The sequence below is a fragment of the Crassostrea angulata genome, chromosome 9, assembly GCF_025612915.1.
Source record: "Crassostrea angulata isolate pt1a10 chromosome 9, ASM2561291v2, whole genome shotgun sequence".
NCBI lineage: Eukaryota > Metazoa > Mollusca > Bivalvia > Ostreida > Ostreidae > Magallana > Magallana angulata.
Genome location: NC_069119.1, coordinates 35,624,044 through 35,649,991, shown reverse-complemented (window position 1 = coordinate 35,649,991; position 25,948 = coordinate 35,624,044). Strand labels below are relative to the sequence as shown.

General features: G+C 32.2%; 2 protein-coding genes across 4 annotated transcripts; one reads left to right on the top strand and one right to left on the bottom strand.

Annotated features, from left to right (window-relative positions):
* Positions 1–2,605: 2,605 nt before the first annotated feature.
* Positions 2,606–25,461, bottom strand: LOC128163091 (uncharacterized). Its single transcript, XM_052826579.1, has 5 exons — positions 25,439–25,461; positions 10,540–10,850; positions 9,129–9,209; positions 6,105–6,245; positions 2,606–2,939 (listed from the first exon to the last, which is right to left on the bottom strand). Exons 1-5 carry the CDS (start codon positions 25,442–25,444, stop codon positions 2,678–2,680), a joined length of 801 nt encoding a protein of 266 aa, XP_052682539.1. The 5' UTR covers positions 25,445–25,461; the 3' UTR covers positions 2,606–2,677.
* On the top strand, positions 11,811–22,901 carry LOC128163085 (uncharacterized). Of its 3 annotated transcripts, XM_052826570.1 has the most exons (22): positions 11,811–12,549; positions 13,181–13,363; positions 14,396–14,494; positions 14,691–14,792; positions 14,965–15,063; positions 15,276–15,374; positions 15,615–15,716; positions 15,889–15,987; positions 16,198–16,296; positions 16,497–16,595; positions 16,794–16,892; positions 17,081–17,179; positions 17,376–17,474; positions 17,667–17,768; positions 17,989–18,090; positions 18,837–18,936; positions 19,466–19,569; positions 20,045–20,829; positions 20,963–21,164; positions 21,303–21,398; positions 21,951–22,105; positions 22,487–22,901. In XM_052826570.1, exons 1-22 carry the CDS (start codon positions 12,051–12,053, stop codon positions 22,751–22,753), a joined length of 3,690 nt encoding a protein of 1,229 aa, XP_052682530.1. In that variant the 5' UTR covers positions 11,811–12,050; the 3' UTR covers positions 22,754–22,901. The 3 variants fall into 3 exon arrangements, with proteins under 3 accessions (XP_052682530.1, XP_052682531.1, XP_052682532.1); XM_052826571.1 differs by lacking the exons at positions 15,889–15,987; positions 16,198–16,296; positions 16,497–16,595; ... (2 more) ...; positions 17,376–17,474; positions 17,667–17,768 and having other exon boundaries at positions 21,951–22,901; XM_052826572.1 differs by lacking the exons at positions 14,965–15,063; positions 15,276–15,374; positions 15,615–15,716; ... (4 more) ...; positions 17,081–17,179; positions 17,376–17,474 and having other exon boundaries at positions 21,951–22,901.
* Positions 25,462–25,948: the final 487 nt, after the last annotated feature.

Sequence of the window (25,948 nt, the reverse complement as noted above, 5' to 3'; positions counted from 1 at the left end):
TAAGATTAATAATAAGTTCATATTCATAGAGAAACAAAGACAGCCATGTTGCCTTTTGTGAAACGTGGAAATTTTATACACCTTGTAATTAAAACGAGTAGATAAATAGTAGATAGATATAGTACAATAATAAACAAATAAAAGGGATGCAAGACATTATGGGGGTGTCTGAGTCATGATTCTGCTTAAATTGTTTTTAACACGCTATATTTGAGTTCTTTTTTTGGTTTTCATACCTGTCTGAACTATGAATTTTACTTTAGAACGAATTAAGTGTTTTCTTAGTTAAGATTGAAAAATTTATTTATTGTTATCTTAAGTTAAGTTCGATTTCATCTGAATAAAGCCTACTTTATCTTAGAAGTCTATCATATTCCTGCTTTAATGGAGAGACAAAATATCATATTCGGCTCTTGTTATTCAATATTTTGGTCAAAATTCTGGACATGTCAGAAAATTATTTTGAGTTCAGTGTTTAGAAATTTAGAAGATGGGAAAGAAATGATGGGTTCAAACATCATATTTTTTTTTTAATATTTTCATAATTTTATAAAATTTTATATACATATACTTGATAATGATTATCTTAGTATTTCAACTCAAACCCGATATAATATCTGCCCAAAATAATTTTGACGGTTTTTTTTTAAAGTCAAAAATACAAACCAAAATTTAAGAATTGCCTTTTTGACAAGTATATTTTGGAGAAAAAGCCGTCGACCGTTTTAAAGATCATAAAACTTTCCAAACTGAACATTTTGACAACATTAGTTTTAAATAAAAGTTTAACTCTTATTGTGTGTAATTTATATCTAAATAAATACCACAGTTTAAAAACAACGATCTCTATTTTTCCTCTTTCTATATAAAAAATAAATAAATATTTTTCGCTTCTTAATCGTAACCTTATTTCCCTTTTTATTAATTATTTTTTATTAATTACGACTCTCACTTCTCCTTATTAATAGCTTATCATTTCTTAGATTCTCAAAATATTCTTCGTCTATGTTTTAATATGGTGGCATATCTCTGCCCCTTGTGTGCAAGTTATTTTTCAATTAATTATGTCGACATGCAAGATAAATATGTTGATATGCAAGATAATTATGTCAACATGCAACATAACTATGTTGACATGCAAGAAAACTTCAATCAAATAAGAGTTAAAAAAAATCTCAAATATCGCCAACATGTGACATCCAAGATGCTAGATACGCTACCTACTGATGCCAACATGCAACTTATTTATGTTAACATGCAACTTCTTTATGTCTACATGCAACTTATTTATGTCGACAAGCAACTTAGTTATGTTAACATGCAAGATAAATATTTTGACATGCAACATATTTATGTCGACATGCAACTGAGTTATGTTGATATACAACTTATAAGTTGCATGTCAACATATTCATCTCGCACGTAAACATAACTAAGTTGCATGTCAACATATTCATCTCGCATGTCGACATAAATAAGTTGCATGTTGACATAAATTAGTTGTATGTCAGCATATTTATCTTGCATGTTACCATAAATAAGTTGCATGTCGACATAAAAAAGATACCATTTAGTATCTTGGATGTCACAGGTGGGCGATATTTGAGATTTTGTATAATTCTTATCTGATTCCAGTTTTCTTGCATGTCAACATATTTATCTTGCATGTCAACATATTTGATAGAAAAATAACTTGCACACAAGGGGCAGAGATATGCCACCATATTTTAGTTATAAGGATGATAGTATTTTTCCTGCGAATGTTTCTGCGTAAGAATTTGGAATACATGCGAGGGTTTTCCCAAAATTACATATACAACATTTGAATTTGTTCACTACAAATTTATTATACAACTACGTTTTTTTCACTCTATCAATTAATATCCCAAAAAATCAAATTTGTTCTTCTTTACTTTTCTTAAGAAAAGGAAACAAGTAGGAACAAGCTTTTTCAGGCAGTGCAACGTGTGTCGTCCTGAATTTTCAGCCTCTACGTCCTTGCGAAACCTTTCCCATCATATTCGATGCAAATTACGTTTTGTTTTCGATATTGTCTTTTAAAAAAACTATATTCATTGAATTCATACTCTGAGTCTGAATTCACTATGCATCTTTAGTTTTCTTTTTAGCCTAAAGGGTTTCACGTAGTAGCAAACTTCCTGTCCCAGACAACTTTTTAATATCACTACATGTTTTTTCTTACATTCGTTTTTTTAAAAAAAACTTTCACTCTTTTATCTTTATAGCAAACTAGTTTTTGATGTTGATGATAATAGAATAGTTAATCTTAAGCTTGTGCAACGATCTCTGTAGTATCATGAAAAAGTCCAGTAAATGTAGATTTCTGCTCCTCAGAAGGTTTATATAAGAAATGAAATAAATATTGCAAATATAAGCAAAGTATATCTTCTTTTCTTGAAGCTTGAATGTATTTTTTGACCTTTGCTACGATTTTGACCTCAACATTTTTATGATTTTAATAGGAACAAAAAAACTAAAGGTCAAACATTCTTTTGATTTTTTTTTGGCATAAGAACCAGCGGTAACTGTTATAGAATATTTTGCCGGCGGTTTTTTTAGAATAAGAATACAAAATTTTGACAAACTTGAAATTTTATTAATCAGGATGGAGGATAAAAATACATCTTTCAATGTTTTATTACAGAGAAAAATATTTTTAGGTACTTATTTGTGGTACTGAAAAGCGACATCGGTTATATCTTTTACAAGAACAGCATTGTGGCAATCTCATACTGATCAGTTTGAAGCCACTGAAATCGCAGTAGATCCAGAGTTGGAAGGTTCTGTAGCCGTCTGGAAGACATGTGCTGGACGACTTAGACGTTCTGTAACAAGGATCTCCTCCTGCGGAAGAGCTCCTTTTCTTTCTACCTCCACCGGCACCACCACCATCACCTCCACGACCTGCTGCACAAGACCTAATTAACAAGACATCCGTTAAACTAATTATCAAGTCATCACTGGAACGTATTAACAAGATATCACCCATGATAATTAAGAGCTTCTTAGAAAGAGCAGCATTAAGCAAATTAACACGAGCAGCACAGGAACTAATTAACTACTAGACATTATTCGAGCTTCTTAATAAGAACAGCACAGGAGCTAATAATCAACAGCAACACCGGAGTGTTATATGACAAGAGCAACAAGCGATATGATTAACAAGAGCAGCACACGAGCTCATAAACTAGAGCAGCATATTAGCTAATTACCAGTATATATGTATGGATTGTCTACCTAATTACCAGTATATATGTATGGATTGTCTACCTAATTACCAGTACATATGTATGGGTTGTCTCTATATGAGGATCTGCAAACAACATTATCGGCATTCCATCGATCAGTGCAGAAGTCAGTTTACTAAACAACCAATACATAAGTCAGTTTACTCAACGAACAGTTTATAAGTCTGTTTACTTAAGGATTAGAACATAAGTCAGTTTACTGAATGATCAGTACATAAGTCAGTTAACTGAACGATTAGAACATGAGTCAGATTACTAAACGATCAGTACATAAGTCAGTTTACTAAACTATCAGTACATAAGTCAGTTTACCGAACGATCAGTACATAAGTCAGTTAACTGAACGATTAGAACATGAGTCGGATTACTAAACGATCAGCACATAAGTCAGTTTACTAAACTATCAGTACATAAGTCAGTTTACCGAACGATCAGTACATAAGTCAGTTAACTGAACGATTAGAACATGAGTCGGATTACTAAACGATCAGTACATAAGTCAGTTTACTAAACGACCAGTACATAAGTTAGTTTACCGAACGATCAGTACATAAGTCAGTTAATTGAACAATTAGAACATGGGTCGGTTTACTAAGCGATCAGTACATAAGTTAGTTTACTAAACGATCAGTACATAAGTCAGTTTACTAAACAATCAGTACATAAGTCAGTTTACCGAACGATCAGTACATAAGTCAGTTTACTGAACGATCAGTGCATAAGTCAGTTTACTAAACGACCAGTACATAAGTCAGTTTACTTAAAGATCAGTACATAAGTTAGTTTACTTAACGACCAGTACATAATCAGTTTACCGAACGATAAGTACCAAAGTCAATTAACTGAACGATTAGAACATGAGTCGGTTTACTAAACGATCAGTACATAAGTCAATTAACTGAACGATCAGTACATAAGTCAGTTTACTAAATGGTCAGTACATAAGTCAGTTTACTGAATGATCAGTGCATAAGTCAGTTTACTAATCGACCAGTACATAAGTCAGTTTACGCAACGAACAGTGTATAAGTTCTGTTTACTAATCGACCAGTACATAAGTCAGTTTACGCAACGAACAGTGTATAAGTTCTGTTTACTTAAGGATCAGTACATAAGTCAGTTTACTAAACAATCAGTACATAAGTAAGGTTACTTAAGGATCAGAACATAAGCCATTTACCACAACATAAGAAAACCGTAGTTTCAATTTTATCAATAGCCATCACTTTTCGTGGATATCTTGAAACAGATTCAAAGATACATAAATTCGGTGACTGATAATATAATTTCCTTACAATATGCTGTTATTAGAATTTCGTGGATACGTTTGATAACAAGTTTTTCCATTGTTGGTATTAAACGACTTTTGATGAAATCACATTATATACATGTAAAAAACGTATATCATTTATGTGCAATAATAATGATAAAAACTTTAAATTTTACATAGGTAATCTTTGAACATCGTGGTGCCTATGGCAACACACTTTGAAAAAATTACGCACTTTGAAGAAATTCTACAAAGTGAGTTGCATTTGGGACCAAATCAACACACTTTGAAAAAATATTCTAAAGTGCCTTTAATTTGGGACCAAGTTAACGAACTTTAAAAATTGTTTTAAAGTGCGTTATGTATATCAACACTTTTCTTATCGAGACACTTAACGTATTTTGAAAAAAAATATGTATAAATCACAAATTCTGGAATTGAATTTATAATTTGTTGATAATTTGATGATTTGGTAACACTAGTGAATCTAATTGATTTACAATCTTTGAGAAAGGAGATGGAGACTGGGATTAGCCAAGGTCAACGAATACATCATTAATTGATTACAGGAAGAATGTCCTCTACCACTCATATTTTCACCCAAAACACATGATATTCAGCAACTCGGAGTAAATGCAAAGGAACAGAAAAAGAAAAACTGTTGTATATTAAGTACCGTGTTATCGTAGAAACGAGCTAGACAAACAATAATTTCTCCAATGGTGTGTTAAAGAATCTGCAAGTGGTTCAACATAAACCGGTTGATAAAATTCTAATCAAATGATTCATTATTAAAAACGTTACATTGCTAAACATTAAATCATTATAAGCTTTAAATAAAGCCTAAGGTGTGGTACCTTTTTCTCACTGATGTTTTAAAAGGTCATATTGTTTTTGGTAAACACTGCTAACATATCCTTTTTTCACATCATGCAGTTGAAGCCAGTTGAAATATGTTATATATATTGATCTCAATTATCAATTATCATTTACAGTTGCTCATTTTTTCTGGCATATCCCAATGTACTTGATAGGAAAAAAGTTGCATACATAAAAAGGACAAGGCGATTGCTAAGCGATGCAGTTTATGTCATCTTTAGTTGATTAAAATCTCCTGAGTTGCTCTTTATGTATAAATTATCAAACAACATAAGCTTCTGAGAAAAGAAAAAAAATTCTAATCGAGGAACAGTTCACCAAGCTAGCTGAGCTGGCATTTTTTAAATATTACGCATCGAGCTTAACAAGGTAACAACATTTTTTGTTATGCATAAAAGTATCCATTATTTCAATTAAACCCTGAGCATTTTTTTTCAAAGTGCGTTGACTTGATTCCAAAATCAAGCACTTATCCGAAAATTAACGCACTTTGATTTTTTTTCAAAGTGCGTAATTGTTCGAAGTGCGTTGAAACATACCAAAGATGAATAAGCGGAAAAATCTTAATGAACCAGATTAGTTGAACAGTAAGCTGGTAATATTTTTTTTCAAAAATACCCCCACTTATTGTATCAAGCCTGAAAGATCTAAATTATATTTCTTATACGTTACTGTCTGATTCTTACCTTTTACTATAACAATCTCTGTAGGACGCACATTGCTGATGGGGTCTCACAATGTAACATTTTTTGCCCCAGTATCCGACCTCAGTAGCTAGTAGGTAGCGGGATGGACAGTTGTCTGAAAGACCCTCTGATCCCCAGTGACTTGTTTAATAAAGAAAGATTATAAAACGTTTATGCACTTTGTACATGTATAATATTAAAACTCCTGAGAATGGTAACAATCTTAAAATAAAAAAAAAAAAAAAATTCGATATTATTAAACCGAAATATTTGTTTGGTGTTTTAATAAAGATGCCCCATGTTTAAAACTCCAAAGCTTAAGTGTAGATTAAAAAACAAAGTTTATAGGCACATTTATTATGGGAAAAACCGTATATGTACCATTTTCTACCATTAAAAATGCGCAAAAAAACCCACAAAACAAGTAAACAAATAAAAAAAACAAAACAAACAAGAGGCCCATGGGCCACATCGCTCACCTGAGGAACAATAGGTATGATAAAATCAGCTTAATGGAGTCATAATACAAACTATCTGGACAATGTACAATAATACATGTAGATTTTGTATAAATTAAATCCATTTTTCCCCCTGGATATTCTTATGTTTATAATCATTAGTCCCTTTTCTAACAGGCTGATTTTATAATCATATCATTATGACTATTGCAGTTCTCAAAAGATCCTTAATAATTGTTTATATATGGGATATAAAGCTACATCAAACTCTGAACCTTATTGTGAGGCCAAAGAATTGTCCTGGAGCCAACGTCTTAACAATTACAAAGAATCATCTGGCTGATTAGTTTCTGAGAAGATTTTAAAAGATTTACTCTATATATTCCTATGTAAAACTTTAACATCCCCCCAATGTGGCCCCACCCTACCCCCAGGGATCATGGTTTTCACAACTCTGAATCTACACTACCTGAGGATACTTCCACACAAGTTTCAGCTTTCCTGGCTGATTAGTTTCTGAGAAGAAGATTTTTAAAAATTTACTCTATATATTCCTATGAAAAACTTCGACCCTCCATTGTGCCCCACCCTACCCCAAGAGATCATGATTTTCACAACTTTGAATCTGCACAAGCTGAGGATGCTTCCACATAACTTTCAGCTTTCCTGGCTGATTAGTTTCTGAGAAGAAGATTTTAAAGATTCACTCTATATATAAATTCCTATGTAAAACTTTGACCCCCCCATTGTGGCCCCACCCTACCCCCGGGGGTCATGATTTTCACAACTTTGAATCTGCACTAGCTGAGGATGCTTCCACATAAGTTTCGGCTTTCCTGGCTGATTAGTTTCTGAGAAGAAGATTTTTAAAGATTTACTCTATATATTCCTATGTAAAACTTCGACCACCCCATTTTGGCCCCACCCTACCAACGGGGGTCATGATTTTCACAACTTTGAATCTACACTACCTGAGGATGCTTCCACACAAGTTTCAGCTTTCCTGGCTGATTAGTTTCTGAGAAGAAGATTTTAAAGATTCACTCTATATATAAATTCCTATGTAAAACTTTGACCCCCCCATTGTGGCCCCACCCTACCCCCGGGGGTCATGATTTTCACAACTTTGAATCTGCACTAGCTGAGGATGCTTCCACATAAGTTTCGGCTTTCCTGGCTGATTAGTTTCTGAGAAGAAGATTTTTAAAGATTTACTCTATATATTCCTATGTAAAACTTCGACCACCCCATTTTGGCCCCACCCTACCAACGGGGGTCATGATTTTCACAACTTTGAATCTACACTACCTGAGGATGCTTCCACACAAGTTTCAGCTTTCCTGGCTGATTAGTTTCTGAGAAGAAGATTTGTAAAGATTTACTCTATATATTTCTAGGTAAAACATCGACCCCCATTGTGACCCCACCCTACGCCCCGGGGGTCATGATTTTCACAACTTTGAATCTACACTATCTGGGGATACTTCCACAGAAGTGTCAGCTTTCCTGGCTGATTAGTTTCTGAAAAGAAGATTTTTAAAGATTTACTCTATTTATTCCTATGTAAAACTTCGACCCCCCCCCCATTGTGGCCCCACCCTACCCCTGGGGGTCATGATTTTCACAACTTTGAATTTACACTTCTTGAGAATGCTTCCACACAAGTTTCAGCTTTCCTGGCTGATTATTTTTTGAGAAGAAGATTTTTAAAGATTTACTCTTTATATTCCTATGTAAAACTTCGACCTTCCATTGTGCCCCACCCTACCCCCGGGGGTCATGAATTTCACAAATTGAAATCTACACTACCTGAGGATGCTTCCACACACGTTTCAGCTTTCCTGGCTTTATGGTTCTTGAGAGGAAGATTTTTAAAGATTTACTCTTTATATTCCTATGTAAAACTTCGACCTTCCATTGTGGCCCCGCCCTACCCCTGGGGGTCATGAATTTCACAACTTTGAATATACACTACCTGAGGATGCTTCCACACAAGTTTCAGCTTTTCCGGCTTTATGGTTCTTGTGAGGAAGAAATTTGAAAATTTCTCGAAATTTTTCATTAATTTCTAATTATCTCCCCTTGAAAACGGGTGTGGCCCCTAATTTTCACAACTTTGGATTTCCTTTGCGTAAGGATAATTTGTGCCAAGTTTGGTTGAAATTGGCCCAGTAGTTCTTGAGAAGATGTTGAAAATGTGAAAAGTTTATGGACAGAGGGACAGACGGACGACAGACAAAATTTGATCAGAATGGCTCACTTGAGCTTTCAGCTCAGGTGAGCTAAAAACAAAAACAAACACCCCCCTCTAATTTATTTCATAAAGAGATAAATGATAGTTGCAATAAATATTTAATAGTCTGAATATTTTAATTATATGCTATGAAATTTCATGCAAGGAAATAAATTTATTTTCTAAAATAAAAAGATGAGTAGAATTTTTCTTCCTTCATCCATGTTTGATGAAACTGCCAAGCACAGTTATAGCGTCAGTATCTAAAATGTCTCAGAGAACAGATAATATTTGTCAACTTAAAACATATTGAAATAATGAGTTAAGCAGTACCTTTTTTCACAGTTCATTGTTTTCTTGGATATGGCATTTTTAACTGCTTCATTTTTTGACAACGTGTACTCTATTTTCCTCCTACAGTAAAAAGAAATACATGATTTTTTTTGCATCGTTTATTTATCAGGAATACAAATTTGGTCTTAAATTTTGTGTTCTGCTGAAAAAGATTTTATCATATTTAAAAAAAAACAACAAACAAACCAAAAAATCACCCCCCCCCCCAAATCACTTATATATTAAATATGTTACTAGATATATATACATGAATACCAATGTCTTAGACATTGTTAAAACATATACTCTTGAAACTGATTAATTTGTGCATAAACGTTTAAAGGACTATATATGGTTTGAGCCTAAAATGGCCCCCTAAAATGAACATCGCCATTTTACTGTAATTCTTTGTTTTATTTGTACAAATATACATCTGAAGTTTTTTCATAATTTTCATTTTGATTTTAATGCCCACAATTTAAAAATATGACATCATAAAGTTTACCTTTTCCCGCCATTTTCTCATTTTTAGCATAAAACGGCTTGTTTTGAGGCAGTTTTTCTTTAAGGAAACATTGAGCGACTACTTGAAGAAACAAAATATTTTCACCAAAGATGTATCTTTCCAATACTTATAAGTGACAAAATGTTCGTTCTTGTTCAAATAGTCGCTCTATATTTCCCATTCGAAAAAAGATAAGAAAAATGTCAATTTTTGGGTGATTTTTATTGAATTATAAAAATAGCGTCACTTCTGACGTCATATACTGCCAGTGAGTGCATATAAATCAAATAAATGGGTGAAAAACATATTTCATGTCAACTCTTTTATAAAATAACACAAGAAGTTAATGTACCTGAATCTTTTTAAAAATAGCGAATTTTGGGGGCCAAATTTGACTAATATCATATATAGTTCATATGTATATTTTGAACGCGCTATCTGCTGTGACGTCATATATGTCAATCGCCTATACTATAAGAAAACTTTGTTTTCAGTCGTCTTTATGACGCAAAAAGGCCTTAAATCAAGTAAATGGTTGCTAAAAAATGACCCCAAAAATGTGTTTGAATGGCAGAATAATTCTTTTAGTCACTATAATGAGCATGTCCTATGATATAACGGTAGTTAAATCATATCGTCGAAAAATCTTTTTATACGGAAATATTTCCAGAAACTAATCCTCTGTTAAATACCTTAGTGATGTTAAGCCCGCCTCTTTTTACTATGTTTAAAATGATTCCGACGTCAAATGTCAATTTCAGCGCGTGCTACTGTACGTAAACAGAAATATTGCAACACCATAGATCCCTGCGATACGATAGGAAACAATTAAAAGTGACCTTTCAGTTACATTTAAGTTAATTGAATGGCATAGTGCCATTACGTGTCTCTAACACGGGCCTTTACCTGACTTCCTCAGACTGACTGACGCTTCTAACGTTAAGGTATGGCGCACTAGGTCCGCTTTTCCAGCAACATTTCTTTCGATCGTAACTACCATAGTTAGATCCATGAGAAGATGGGAAGCTTCTTTCAGGACTCTCTCCTGGAGGATTTGCCGGGGACATGTTTTCTTGATCACCAGAAACAGGGGGAGGTAACGCCGCAGCTTTGATTGCGGCACCGTCTTCAACAGCTTTTGGATCTTCCTCTTGGGCTGACACAACTTGTCCATGGAATGCAAGGACAAATACAAGAGCTAAACAAGCTAGCGTTGGCTGAAATTGATAATGTTGAAATAAGTAATCATTGTTTTCTTCATTCTATAGTTAAATAACTATAACTATTTATATATATCCAAATCACAAAAGTATTTTCTAAGGGTCCGGTAAACATACGACAAATTTGAGTCTGAAAGTATACTGAATACACAACGCATACCACTTTTTTTGTTTGGTACTCAAAAACATAACATAACATAACATTGTTACTTGAAGTTGATTTGTGATTTTAATGTAGGTTTGAGTCACATATCTATTTTTTTAAATGTCTTAAGGTAGCTCCATACTGGTAAAATTCTCTGAGGAAAGTTGAAAAACCGAACTAATTTTGACTTAATAGACGTAAATGTCATCAACTGTTAGAAAAAATATACATGTCATCACACTTTTTCAGATGCCAGATAAACATAAACTAAAGCATATTTTAGTATTAGAAAAATATATTTTTTTTGTTAAAAGTAAAATCTTGTAGGCAGATATTTGTTTTTCTTGTTTAATTTTAAGGTCAGCTTTATCAGAAAACTAAAATTACAAAACTATTTTAAAATTTATCGTTGGAATAAGAAAAACTATAGCAACATACAACTGAGAGAAAAGTCAGAAAAAGAGTTATTTCCCCTTTGCATAGATAAAATATATTAAAATTTGGAAATTTAGTATAAAATTAAGTGCGAAAATATCTTGAACCTACCAATAATTCTAATTACATCCATTTGATTATATTCACATAAAATGAATAAAACTATCTTGCACAATTTTTAAAGAATTCAAAGTTTTATAAAAAAGTGTGACATCACAGAGCTCTAGATCTACTTTAAGCAAAGAAGAAAGACTGTGACAATATAGAATAAATAGGAATGTTTTGGAAATGCACAATTGCCATGTATCTATTTTTGTAAAACTCATAACGTGAATTTTGAAACTTATTACTATATTTACAAGATGGTGTAATTTAAGGACGGCGGACCCAATTCAAGATTTCGCGCCTCTGCGCAGAAATACGCGCATATGCTATGAATATGACTGTCGTAATAAGGTACATCAGAATAAGAGTAAATAATAAATTTTTCATTCCACTAAACTAATTTGTTTTACACAGAAATATCAGTGATATTTCAAACGATGTTCATAAATTCTTAAGAAGCGAAATTAAGTTTACGACATTCACCGGAAGCTCATCTGTCAAAACAGACGACAATGTCTGTTGACAACTGTTTTCGGAAAAAAGGGAAATTTGTCTCTAAAAAGGATTTTATTCATTCAAAAATCCGTCAAGATAACATTGTTAAAGCCCGCAATCAGCCAATATATCAGACTGTTATTGAATCTGATCACAATTACGCGTCTAAATTCACTGAAAAGTCGTCAACATCTGACCATGACGAAGCCTTTACTCACCACCTGCACCCGGATTACCTTGAAGATTCATTTCAGTTTGACAGACTCAAGCCTCTTAATTTCTACCGGTTTATTATTGATTTGAAATTGTTCATTGACAATTTATTTTGCCAAGTATGTGATAACGATATCTACTTGAAAAATGCGTTAGGCGTCTTCCCATCTGGAGTGTGTGGCCATGTAGTAATCACATGCCTCGTGTGCAAACACGTAAACAAAGTAGCCATGGGAAAAACGCATCAAGAACAACAAAAACCTGGCCCAAAGATATTTGATGTCAATTCAAAAATTGGATCAGGTAAAGTTATAAAAATGTAACTGCAAAATGAATATGTACATGTATGTGAATAAATAGAGGGCATCCTAACATTTAATATGAATTATGACAAAATAAAACAAACTAAATCTGTAAAATGAATGATGAATTTGATACAGATGTACATGTCTTGTAAAGAAATGTTGGAGAATATATCACTGTTTTAATAATATGCTATTAATTGACGTGAAATTGATCACACTCTGGAATATATATGTACATGTATATTATACTGTGGAATCATCATTGTTCATGGGAGACCAATGTGGCGTTTGTGTGTAACCCTTGCCCATGAATTTACATTCCCACTAACAAATAAACAACCAATTGTTTATAATTTTTCAAAATTATCCAAACATTACCAACGAAATTTTGTCCCCATGAACCAGGAAAATTTTGGCTACCCAAGAAGAATTGACCCAGACAAATAAAAATGATTCAACAGTATTTGTCCCTGGATTAATGTACATGTACAATGAACATGTGCATTTAATTATATGCAATTTTGCTCTTGCAAATAGTTACAAGAGTAAAAGCAAGAAACCTATGGAAAATTGTAAATTATGTCAAATTTTCACATTGTATTAATTGTCATTATTGTGTTTTACTTTAGCAATGTATCATACTGGGATTGGACCCACTCAAGTGAACAACTTCCTTTCTACACTTAATTTGCCATCTATAAATGTCAAAACTTTAAGAAGGCGGTGTGAAGAAATTGGAGAAGAACTTGAAAACTTGGCAGAAAATTCAGTAAAAGATGCATTAAAAGAAGAAGTTAAATGTACTGTAACAGGTATGAATTAATTCCTTTGCACAAATTACAATCTGACAGTAAATTGTGTCTCTTATGATATTATAATCGGTGTCTATATTTACCCTAAATATTTCCATTTTGGAAAAAGTTGCAGAACCAATACTCTGAAAATCTGCAATGTCAACATATCCCAATTTTTACATTCAGTGTATATTTCCCCTAACGTGCGGTATTCAATTTGTCTGCACGGCCTGGTATGTTATAGGACCGACGACATCCCAAAATAAGCATTCAATGCTTATTGTTTTCTTTTGTGATGAAGATGTTGATTAAAATCCCTGTATCAGTAAATTCATAAATTACTGTATGAATTATGTCTTGTAATAATGTTACAAAACTGAAAAAAATATGTTATTTCATTATAAAAATTTATAGTCTAATATAATAGTCTGTCCTCCACAATTCTACCTTTTCCTACTTTCATTGTATATATTATATATTTATGCTTATTTACTATTTATTTACTACCTATCTATTCACTTATAAAATGTACCTCTGACTATTGAAATGTATAATTATACTGAATGACCTCATGTACCATTTCATGGTTTGAGTGAATAAACTGAAAAAAATTGATCACTGTTACAATCTATCAAAACATTATTAGTGGGAAATTATAAACTTATAATAATTCATAATAGAGGACCTCTTTATTTGTAATGGTATATATTTTTTTTCAAACAAGTTGTACATTTTTGCATAAACCCATTATGTTTTAATTCCACTTTTTGCATAAATCCATATTTTATATCATAAAGTGAAATCAACAGTAACCTGGAAATAAATTGTGAAGTCAATGCAGTGAAATATTAAAGATTTGTTACATGCAATTTATCTACTGCATAACAATTATGTTATGAAGTGGATATAATGCATGATAGGCAAACAGGTGATAAGAAAATAACTGGTCAAGTTTAATGGGGGAGAGTCTCAGAGAGAAAGAGAAAAAGAGTGTTAATTTCTTCCATACATGCAAGTTTATTATGTTTATATCAGTCTGATATTTTACAGAGGTGAGAAGGAATGTAATTGATGTTCCAGAAGAAAGCCTTGCAGTGTCAACAGATATGCATGTTAATTCTGATGAAGATGATTACAAAGATGTTGCAGGTAATATTTAGTGAAAAAAGAAATAGGATAAAAATCTTTTAACATTCTTTCCATTAAGAGGAATATAAAGTATTAAGAGAGAGAGAGAGAGAGAGAGAGAGAGAGAGAGAGAGAGAGAGAGAGAGAGAGAGAGTATTAATTCCTTTCATAGATGCAAGTTTATTATGTATATACATATCAGTATGTTGTTTTACAGAGGTGAGAAGGAATGGAAATGATGTCCCAGAAGAAAGCCTTGCAGTGTCAACAGATAACATGCATGTTAATTTTGATGAAGATGATTACAAAGATGTTGCAGGTAATATTTAGTGAAAAAAGAAATAGGATAAAAATCTTTTAACATTCTTTCATCTGGAAAAATATAATGACAGGGGATTATTTACAAAAGTATTGCAAGAGAGAGAGAGAGAGAGAATATTCCTTTCATACATGCAAGTTTATTATGTATATATCAATATGATATTTTACAGAGGTGAGAATGAATAGAATTGATCTCCCAGAAGAAAGTCTTGCAGTGTCAACAGATATGCATGTTAATTTTGAAGAAGATGATTACAAAGATGTTGCAGGTAATATTTAGTGAAAAAAGAAATAGGATAAAAATCTTTTAACATTCTTTCCATCTAGAAGAATATAATGACAGGGGATTATTTAGTACAAAAGTATTGCAAGAGAGAGAGAGAGAGAGAGAGAGAGAGAGAGAGAGAGAGAGAGAGAGAGAGAATATATTCCTTTCATACATGCAAGTTTATTATGTATATATCAATATGATATTTTACAGAGGTGAGAATGAATAGAATTGATCTCCCAGAAGAAAGTCTTGCAGTGTCAACAGATATGCATGTTAATTTTGAAGAAGATGATTACAAAGATGTTGCAGGTAATATTTAGTGAAAAAAGAAATAGGATAAAAATCTTTTAACATTCTTTCCATCTAGAAGAATATAATGACAGGGGATTATTTAGTACAAAAGTATTGCAAGAGAGAGAGAGAGAGAGAGAGAGAGAGAGAGAGAGAGAGAGAGAGAGAGAGAGAGAGAGAGAGAGAGAGAGAGAGAGAGAGAATATTCCTTTCATACATGCAAGTTTATTATGTATATATCAATATGATATTTTACAGAGGTGAGAATGAATAGAATTGATCTCCCAGAAGAAAGTCTTGCAGTGTCAACAGATAACATGCATGTTAATTTTGATGAAGATGATTACAAACATGTTGCAGGTAATATTTAGTGAAAAAAGAAATAGGATAAAAATCTTTTAACATTCTTTCATCTGGAAAAATATAATGACAGGGGATTATTTACAAAAGTATTGCAAGAGAGAGAGAGAGAGAGAATATTCCTTTCATACATGCAAGTTTATTATGTATATATCAATATGATATTTTACAGAGGTGAGAATGAATAGAATTGATCTCCCAGAAGAAAGTCTTGCAGTGTCAACAGATATGCATGTTAATTTTGAAGAAGATGATTACAAAGATGTTGCAGGTAATATTTAGTGAAAAAAGAAATAGGATAAAAATCTTTTAACATTCTTTCCATCTAGAAGAATATAATGACAGGGGATTATTTAGTACAAAAGTATTGCAAGAGAGAGAGAGAGAGAGAGAGAGAGAGAGAGAGAGAGAGAGAGAGAGAGAGAATATTCCTTTCATACATGCAAGTTTATTATGTATATATCAATATGATATTTTACAGAGGTGAGAATGAATAGAATTGATCTCCCAGAAGAAAGTCTTGCAGTGTCAACAGATATGCATGTTAATTTTGAAGAAGATGATTACAAAGATGTTGCAGGTAATATTTAGTGAAAAAAGAAATAGGATAAAAATCTTTTAACATTCTTTCCATCTAGAAGAATATAATGACAGGGGATTATTTAGTACAAAAGTATTGCAAGAGAGAGAGAGAGAGAGAGAGAGAGAGAGAGAGAGAGAGAGAATATTCCTTTCATACATGCAAGTTTATTATGTATATATCAATATGATATTTTACAGAGGTGAGAATGAATAGAATTGATCTCCCAGAAGAAAGTCTTGCAGTGTCAACAGATATGCATGTTAATTTTGAAGAAGATGATTACAAAGATGTTGCAGGTAATATTTAGTGAAAAAAGAAATAGGATAAAAATCTTTTAACATTCTTTCCATCTAGAAGAATATAATGATTATTTTCAAAAGTATTGAGAGAGAGAGAGAGAGAGAGAGAGAGAGAGAGAGAGAGAGAGAGAGAATTAATTTCTTTCATAGATGCAAGTTTATTATGTATATACATATCAGTATGTTGTTTTACAGAGGTGAGAATGAATAGAATTGATCTCCCAGAAGAAAGTCTTGCAGTGTCAACAGATATGCATGTTAATTTTGAAGAAGATGATTACAAAGATGTTGCAGGTAATATTTAGTGAAAAAAGAAATAGGATAAAAATCTTTTAACATTCTTTCCATCTAGAAGAATATAATGACAGGGGATTATTTAGTACAAAGGTATTGCAAGAGAGAGAGAGAGAGAGAGAGAGAGAGAGAATATTCCTTTCATACATGCAAGTTTATTATGTATATATCAATATGATATTTTACAGAGGTGAGAATGAATAGAATTGATCTCCCAGAAGAAAGTCTTGCAGTGTCAACAGATATGCATGTTAATTTTGAAGAAGATGATTACAAAGATGTTGCAGGTAATATTTAGTGAAAAAAGAAATAGGATAAAAATCTTTTAACATTCTTTCCATCTAGAAGAATATAATGACAGGGGATTATTTAGTACAAAAGTATTGCAAGAGAGAGAGAGAGAGAGAGAGAGAGAGAGAGAGAGAGAATATTCCTTTCATACATGCAAGTTTATTATGTATATATCAATATGATATTTTACAGAGGTGAGAATGAATAGAATTGATCTCCCAGAAGAAAGTCTTGCAGTGTCAACAGATATGCATGTTAATTTTGAAGAAGATGATTACAAAGATGTTGCAGGTAATATTTAGTGAAAAAAGAAATAGGATAAAAATCTTTTAACATTCTTTCCATCTAGAAGAATATAATGATTATTTTCAAAAGTATTGAGAGAGAGAGAGAGAGAGAGAGAGAGAGAGAGAGAGAGAGAATTAATTTCTTTCATAGATGCAAGTTTATTATGTATATACATATCAGTATGTTGTTTTACAGAGGTGAGAAGGAATGGAAATGATGTCCCAGAAGAAAGCCTTGCAGTGTCAACAGATAACATGCATGTTAATTTTGATGAAGATGATTACAAAGATGTTGCAGGTAATATTTAGTGAAAAAAGAAATAGGATAAAAATCTTTTAACATTCTTTCATCTGGAAAAATATAATGACAGGGGATTATTTACAAAAGTATTAAGAGAGAGAGAGAGAGAGAGAGAGAGAGAGAGAGAGAGAGAGAGAGAGAGAGAGTAATAGTGTTAATTCCTTTCAGACATGCAAGTTAATCATGTATATACATGTGTCAGTATGATATTTTACAGAGGTGAGAAGGAATGAAATTGATGTCCCAGAAGAAAGCCTTGCAGTGTCAACAGATAACATGCATGCTAATTTTGATGAAGATGATTACAATGATGTTGCAGGTAATATTTAGTGAAAAAAGAAATATATGCATGTGTCCTAATGATAAAAGTTTTGGAAAATTCTTTCCATCTGAAAGTGATAATTTACAAGAGTATTGCATGAGAGAGAGAGAGAGGAGAGACAGAGAGAGAGACAGGGAGAGAAAGAGGAGAGAGAGATAGAGAATGCAAATACCTGGCTACACATGTAATTGGTATTGTTTTTTGCCCACATACAATTATATACAAGATTATCATCTTCATTATACAGAATAAGCAGTAGAGAAACATGAATGTGTTTTAGAAGAAGTATTAAACATTAAAACCATATTTGCTAAGGAAAATCTACATTATGATATGTATTTACATTAAAGATGCAATATCAGTGATCCGTCATACATTGCATAAATATTTTAGCCAATATTGAAAATCCTGATTTGTTGGGGGGATGGGATAGAGTTAATCGGAATACATCGTAAAATTTCAAAGTAGTCTTAGAATGCTACTGCTAAGGTTATTTTTATCTGGATTAAAACACGTGGTGGTGCAATTCAGCTGTTTTCTAGGCAAAGGAATAAAATAATTTCATTTGTGAATAACCAGAAAACTTATTCCAAAATGTTTAATACATATATAATGCTCAATATCAAAATTTAATTCCAACTTGCAGCAGTTTTTTTAAATTATTTATTCAATTACATTTTTAATGTACTTGCATTTAAGAATAAGATAAACTTCACATTCATTTTTATGTTATACATTTTCAGGCGACGAAAGATTGCCATCAAGAGAGTCCACAAGTAAACAACATAAAAAGAAAACAACTGCTTTTGAAAAGAATGTCATCAGAAATGTAGATAAAGACAGGTATTTGTGTGTGTGTGTGTGTGTGTGTGTATAAATATTCAGATGTAAAAGATACAATACACATTATACATGTAGCTGCAGACTCTAGATAAATTTCTGAAAAATTTGAAAGAGTATGGGCTATAAATATTTAAGAAATGAACTCAATGTCTACCCAAGTTATACGAGTATAACCTGGGTTGGGGCAGTTTATGCTTTACAATCAGCAAAGCCGATTATAAAAATCGTAAATTGCTCTAACCCAGGTTATACGAGTATAACTTGTGTAGATATCGAGTTCATTCCTTATAATTTAATTTTCTGTTATTTACCATACAAATTGGGTACGTTTTACTTTTAAAAATGAATATTTATCTGTTCAAAATTCAAAATTAACATCAGGTGGATTAGTACCTTATTGACGTTAGTGCATTGTGACATCCTGTGACATGCAAACCAGGTTATAAAAATTTAACTAAATTTTTCTATCCAATCAAATACTGCGTTACAACCAGAATTAAATTATTAAGGTATAGTCATCTTTTGATAGTCAAGGAAGTGTTCAACAAAGTGACACATCGATGGGTATAACAGTATCTGCAGATGGAACTTTTCAGAAGAGAGGATCTGGTAGATGTTACAACAGTTTATCAGGTTAGTTTGATTTTAGTGAAAAAGGATCTTCCTTTTGTGTGTATATATTTTTGGTATATTTACATGCGCGGATCCAGAAAATTTTTCCAGGGGGGGGGGGTCTGAAGGATAATTGTGTTTGTCAGGGGGGTCCGAGGCATATTTGTAATAATTTTACTATGTAAATTTAATAAATTTTCATTTTCCGGGGGGGGGGGGGGGTCGGGACCCCTCCGACCCCCCCTCTAGATCCCCGCATGATTTATAAATATTGTTTAATAAAAAAAAAAATCGCACAGTCCGGTTTTTCCATAGAGAAAATTCTAAAAATGAAAGACAACACAGAATATATATATATATATATATATATATATATATATATATATATATATATATATATAATATATGAACTAGATGTAAAGTTACACCATGAATGCCCCCACAGGCAGCCAACATTTCATAGATTTACATAATTTGTTTTACATATGTTTTATAGGTGCAGCATCATTGATTGGGTTGAAAACGGGCAAAGTGGTCGGGTTTTCAAGCAGGTTGAAGCGTTGTAGAAAATGCATGGTTGCCAAAAAGTCAAACAGAACCCCAATAAAGCATAAATGTAGGAAAAACTGGGTGGGTTCAGCGAAAGCCATGGAGCCAGACATGATTGTTGAGATGCTCCAACATGCAAAATCTTCAGATGCCCCTGTTGCCACATTAATTGGAGATGATGACTGCACAGCCTTTAAAAGAGCTAGAGAAGAAGTTAATTCTACTATAGAAAAAGTCAGTGACAAAAATCATATGAAAAAAAATTTGTCAAACAAGCTGTACAAATTGAAAACGAAGTACCCAAAAGAATTATCGGTTAAAACCATTAATGCCCTGCTGAAAAGTTTCAGTTATATGATAGCACAGAACACTGGAAATATATATGCAATCAAAGAGAACTTGGAAAGTGTTGTTTTGCACCAGTTTGGAGAACATGATGACTGTGGTAACTGGTGTTCTTTTAAAGGAAATCCCACTGGAAAGCATAAGAACCTGCCATGGGGTCTGGATCTTTCCAATAATTCATTGAAGAATGACCTTATGAGTATCTTCAAAACATTAGATGCTGAAAAGCTGTCCAAACTGGGTTCAAGCAATGTAAATGAGAGTTTCAACAACATCCTGAGATCTAAAGCCCCAAAAGACAAACATTATTCCGAAAGCTCAAGTTTAGCCCACAGGTTATCTGCTGCTGTTTGTCAAAAAAATGAAGGTTATGACTATGTTGCAAAGGTACAAATTTGAATTTGTTTCCTAAATGTTTCAAAGATACTTTAGATTGTTAACATTCTGTTTCTGATATTACTGCTGTGACATAAAAAATTGTCTTATTTTAACTTATTTTATTTTCCTTAATGGATTTTAGGTTCATCAAAATCTTGGACTAAGCCCCGGGAATTCTACTGTTTCAAGGGCAAACATTATGAACAAAGAAGTGAAGCGAAAGAAGATAATGTGTAAGGAGAAAAAGTACAAGAGAAGACGAATTCTTCTTAAAGTGGAAAGGCTAGAAGAGACCAAAACATGTGAAGTGCGAGAAGGAGATACCTACGCAACAGATATCATGGGTACGAGTATATATAGTGCCCTTTATTTCTGTCAATTAGCAAAGCCTTTGGGTGCAAGCACCTAATTTAAGTTGACCACAATAAATTATGTACACATTAATTTTTTAAGATTAATCATTATTAACTTTTTATCCTCAGAGAAAAGTGCAGCAGACCTATGTACAGAAGAAATTCCCGCTGTAGAAAGAAAACCTCAAACATGCATTTGTTTTGATCTAGAAACAACAGGATTGAGTAAGTTTAATTTATATAGGATCTCTCATGATTTGCATAAAATATGATTTTTATCCAATGAGGGGATAGAAAGCACAAAAAAGAAGTTGGCTAAAAATCCTGAGAGATTCTTTTTATCCCATGTTTTAACAAGTCTTTTGTTAAACCTCAATCTTTTCTGCACAACTTGTAATTGTGAGCCACCCAACTTAGTTACTACAAGTCTTCATCAACTTTATGCATTAAATGCTTCATACTTAACAATTTAGGAGACAAGCGTCTAGCGGTGAACTCTTTACCGGTACCAGAAATCTACAGCGACTGTGCATGCTGTCTTTAAATTGTAGCTTTGCAAAGATTGCTCTCTGAAATACATGGTCCCTCATCGCAAGCCAATATATATATTCTCCAATCTATGAGATATTTATGCAGACTCTGGACTCTGGTTGCAGACGATACCAATGGACAGTACTGCATACAGGGTTATTTTCGCCCAGTATTATTATTTAGCTTTTTATTTAATTTCTTGTTATTAAATTTTCTTCAGAATTACATGACTGATTTTTTCCCCAGGTAGACACAGCAGTATTGTTCAAATAGCTGCATCCAATGGATCATCAAGCTTCAGTAGATACATAACTCCATTGTCCTGCAACATTTCCTCTGAGGCATCAAAAGTCACAGGCATCACCTTTGATGGAAAGACTATGTGCAACCAAGGAAAAGAGGTTATCCATCATCACCCAGTCAATGCTTTTCTTGACTTCATTTCTTTTTTATCTGAGAATGGCAAGGGTGTTTATCTTGCAGCTCACAATTGTCGAAATTTTGATGCAGTCATACTTTTTAATCAGCTACATTTGTACAATTTATGGGGGGAATTTTGTAAAACAGTCATTGGGTTTTCTGATACTCTTCCTATGTTCAAAATCATGTATCCAAATTTTTTGAAAAACTACAAGCAAGAAACATTAGTGGAGTCCTTACTAAATGTCACATATGATGCACATAATGCAGAAAAAGACGTAGAAGTTCTTCAAAGACTTGTTTTTGAGAAGGGAAATGTTGAAATTTTGATATCAGAGCAGTGCTTTTTTTATTCATCACAGTTGTCTCCCAAGGGTGTTGTACCCACCAAACATTCTTTGTCATCTTTAGTATCTAAAACAGTAATTTCCAAACACATTTGTGGCAAAATACAAAAAGCTGGTTTAGGATATATGCACCTTCTCCTGGCATTCAAAAGAGGCGGATTTGATGGACTGCAGTTACTACTTGGGGAGAAAAATGAAGATGCTAAAGTTAGGGTCACCAGATGTATGAAAGTAATTGAAAACATTGCAGCTCATTTCAGAGCTGAATTCCAAGAAGAGTGATGCAAATGTAAATACATGTGTTTTGATATAGAAAGGCAAATTATGCTGCATAGGTTTTGTACATGTATATATCTTATATTTCGCAAAATTCAGAGATACATAATATGTGATTATATAGCCACTGGAATAATTTAGGGTTTTCTATTATTCATCTTATAAAGTATTATAATAACATTATATTCAACATGAATGTACTATTGATGAACAAATATGAAAATGTACGTAGCAACATATACATGTCATTAAATTTTAGTTCATATGAAAGCGTACTGCATATATAGTACATATACATTTATCTATGGAGGATTATAGCTAGACTATTCAAAGCTACATGTAACCATATGTGTAAAGCTATTTTGACTAAGATATGCAGATCGATAAAGAAAATAGTGCCATGTATTATATCAAAAACAAAAACCTATCATATTTGTGCAGTTAAATTCAACATATGAATATTTTGAAACTTACATGTACATGTACCTTGTAGTTTTTCTGATGAATTACAACAATTAATAGTTGTTACAGGGGACATTTTGATTTGAATGTGTTTTTTGTATATTTATGTATGTACGTAGATAAGTACGTAGATACTTGATGTGTGCTCTAATCTATTGTCAGCTTGGAATATGGTAGATGACAAACTTGTGAAAGAAAATATGAGGAGAATTTGTAGTTTTTTAAGATTCACCTATATTTTTTTCAATTATTTTGACTGCAGAATTTATAGGTGCTATAGATGATAATATGATTTTACAAGATACAGGGTACTATATCAGAAATATATATGTATTTGATTCAGTTTTATTGATTATCAGAACACTAATTATCTGCAGTGTTGATTATAAAATCGTATGATTAGTATATAAAGAGAATGGCATTAATGAAATTTTAGCATTGTTTTCTTTATAACTTATTCGCACAAATCTGTGTAGTAAAGGAGGTACCGTAATTGTACTTTGTTGTCTAGCTGTCATATAGACAAAACGGAAGGCATGAATAATCAGAATAACGTACTGCCCTGCCGTACACAATTGATAATGTACCATGTGAGTGCATGATATTGTTTGAACTATTGGCACTTTTTTTAGAAAGGTTATTGAGTCTCATAAAAAGGGTAGCCCGTGGCCGTGGCCATTTCTTATTTCACGTTATTCACATCGATCCGTCCGACTCCCTAACATGCCTAAAGAATCCACTCTCCTATAAACTAGCTAGCAGTGTTCAGTCCTGCATTGTATATATCGATCTAACCACTTAGCTAAAGGTAAGTTGTTATAAAACTTGCTTTTGCTTACAAAATAGACAGAATTACTTATAATGTTTTTTTTTTATATCAGTGAATCGTATACATGTATTGTGTGAGTGGCAGCAAGCACGTTGCCTTGAAATATACAGATTTTAAGAAATAAATGAATTAAAACCGACAGAAAATTAAAGAGGTATATTGACTAACAGATCAAAACATAATTTGTGATGCCAAAATATTTTTAGTGGAGAAAAATTAAAAAAAAAAAAAATAGTCCGAATTTCCTCTGTTTGCGACAAGTCCGTACTATTTCCACGGTTTATACATCCTAAAACGCCCAAAGTAAGTTTGTAGTCTTTTAATCTCGTAGATAATGAATTTATACCTTAACTTAACAATATATATGTACAACAGTTAATGTAAAGTCAGGAATAATTAATTATGTCCTTTTTCAATGACATTTCTGAAGGAAAATGAACCATGCAGTGAACTTTGACACAACCCCTTAAAAAATTTAGGTCGATGACCTACATTTTTTTTCTGTTCATCTGTAAGCTTATTGACTTCTTAATATTACAATTTAATTAGAGTAAAAAATCTATTGCAGAATTTTTAAAATATCAATTTTTATACCACACCCCAGAAAATTCCCATTACTTTCTATTATATCTGAGAATTTTCGTACCCAAACTTTGAAACGCCCCCAGTAAAATAAGGAAGTCGATGATCATGTATTTTTTTAATTGATTTTCACTCACCATTAACTGATCAACATTATATAAAAATTTGAATAAAAAATCTATTGTAGAAATGAATTGGGTCCGCCTTCCTTAAATAGCTAAAAACCTTGAAAGCTAAATATTAGAAGATTTGGAACGTTAACAATGATTTTTTTAAAAAGTTCAGTGGCTATTAAAATCAATATTTTTAGTCTTACTGCTACCTCACATGCGTTAGGTATTTAATTTCTCCATTGAAATGCAAAAAATAAATGAATACCGTTTTGTCTAACAAAAGTCTAATTGTAACGTTTGAAAGGTGACTAAACAAATGAAATTAATTATTTAGCAATCATAGCGTTAAAACATATTTTACACAGAATTACACATAAAGTTGTCCTTGTTAATTCATTCTTTTTTTAAAAGGAATGTTCCCAATAACTTATTATTATGAATAAGCCTCAATCAAGAAAACTTGGACTTTGGTATTTAGGAGAACTGGATAAATGCGGTCATTTCAGGCTATATCAATCGTCTTCAGAAAAAATATTCTATAATGTTTGAATAAATGCTATTTTTCTAAATTTAATAATCGATCATTAATAGTTAAAACTATAACATTTCAAGTTTCAAGATAGAACTTTTGAGTACGCTGATGACAAAACCATTTCATTAAAGTTTGATACACAGTTCAAAGAATTATCAAAAGTATTTACTCACCTTCATTTTGAGATCCCCACGGCTCTTTGACATACAATATATTTTTTTCTCTATTTATATAGAAATTTTTGATTCATGAGACTATATGATGTTCTAAAAAGCAATTCAGGCATTAAGGATAGTGTCCCAGTAAAATTTTCAGCTGGCTGGATATCAAGGTTATATAATCCCCTCCTGTTTTCTTTTTTCTTTTTGTTATCAGTTAATGACATTCAGAGAACATGATAATAATCTTAAATTATTTTGTAAATATTGATTTTCAAATTTTAAAAATATTTTCTTGTCTTATACAAGGTATGAAACTCGCACGTGACTTTTGATGATGTTCTAAAAACGAAAGAAAACAGATACCATTGTATGTCGTTTGGAAAAATATGCTATAATTCGTGTAGATTCACATACATCATCTTTAAATTAGATAACATATTGGAAATTTCAGATCAAGTTGTAGAATATTAAGCTACGGAATCTATTTTAAAGTTATTAAAAAAGATGAAATATGTAAATGTT